Source organism: Electrona antarctica, assembly GCF_951216825.1.
Source record: "Electrona antarctica genome assembly, chromosome: 6".
NCBI lineage: Eukaryota > Metazoa > Chordata > Actinopteri > Myctophiformes > Myctophidae > Electrona > Electrona antarctica.
Window position 1 is genome coordinate 48,479,030 of NC_136811.1, and position 680 is coordinate 48,479,709.

The 680-nt window shown below is 50.9% G+C and overlaps 1 protein-coding gene across 1 annotated transcript in view; it reads left to right on the top strand.

The window, feature by feature from the left end:
* Positions 1-603: 603 nt before the first annotated feature.
* adgrb1a (adhesion G protein-coupled receptor B1a) overlaps positions 604-680 on the top strand; it is a gene marked incomplete at its 5' end in the record, with an annotated part of 86,854 nt that continues 86,777 nt past the window's right edge. The window contains one exon of the mRNA XM_079503795.1: positions 604-680. This exon is cut by the window's right edge and continues 656 nt beyond it. Within this exon, the coding sequence (XP_079359921.1) occupies positions 604-680 (77 nt within the window).

Genomic DNA, 680 nt, shown 5'->3' on the forward strand with positions numbered 1-680 from the left:
ATTATTAATAACAAAGAAACCTATCAATCACATGCCTAGCTGTACATAGTCGTTCCCTGATACAGTGTGATAATGAATGACTGCAGGTGTTTCTCTTTATGTAATTAATAATCTAGTAATTTGACATATTAATGAGCTAGCGGATGAATTATGAGCGCAGCAGATGTCGGAGGAAAGCAGTTGTCTTAAGAAGAGACTGGCCAGAACTTGATGAGGGAACACGCCATTAATCACTGTGTTTACTGGGAAACAACATTGACGGGGCACATAAGGACGTCACGTCGTTATAAACTGAACTTATCTCCACTCGTTTCAGAGCTAATTCTCCTCTCGTTTATTTTACAGGATGTTCAGAATGTCCAGGGTGACTGATGCAGCCATGGACCGAACTCTGGATCTCTGAGAGCCTCCCCCCATCTCCTCTCCCTCCTTCTCCCCCACCCCCTCAACCCTCTGGCGCTGTGGGTGGATAACCGTTGTGCGACCTGCGGGACCCGCCACCGAGACAGTCGTCATTGACACACCCGTTCCTAGCGGGCCGAGCGGCACCACCACCACCCTGCTGACCTTTTTGAGCCCTGCTCGTCCCGTCATCCTCCAGACATGACAGCGCGTTGGATACCTGGGCGCACGGGTCGGCGTCGGCCGGTGTTGCTGGCCCGTCTTTTATCCCTGCTGCT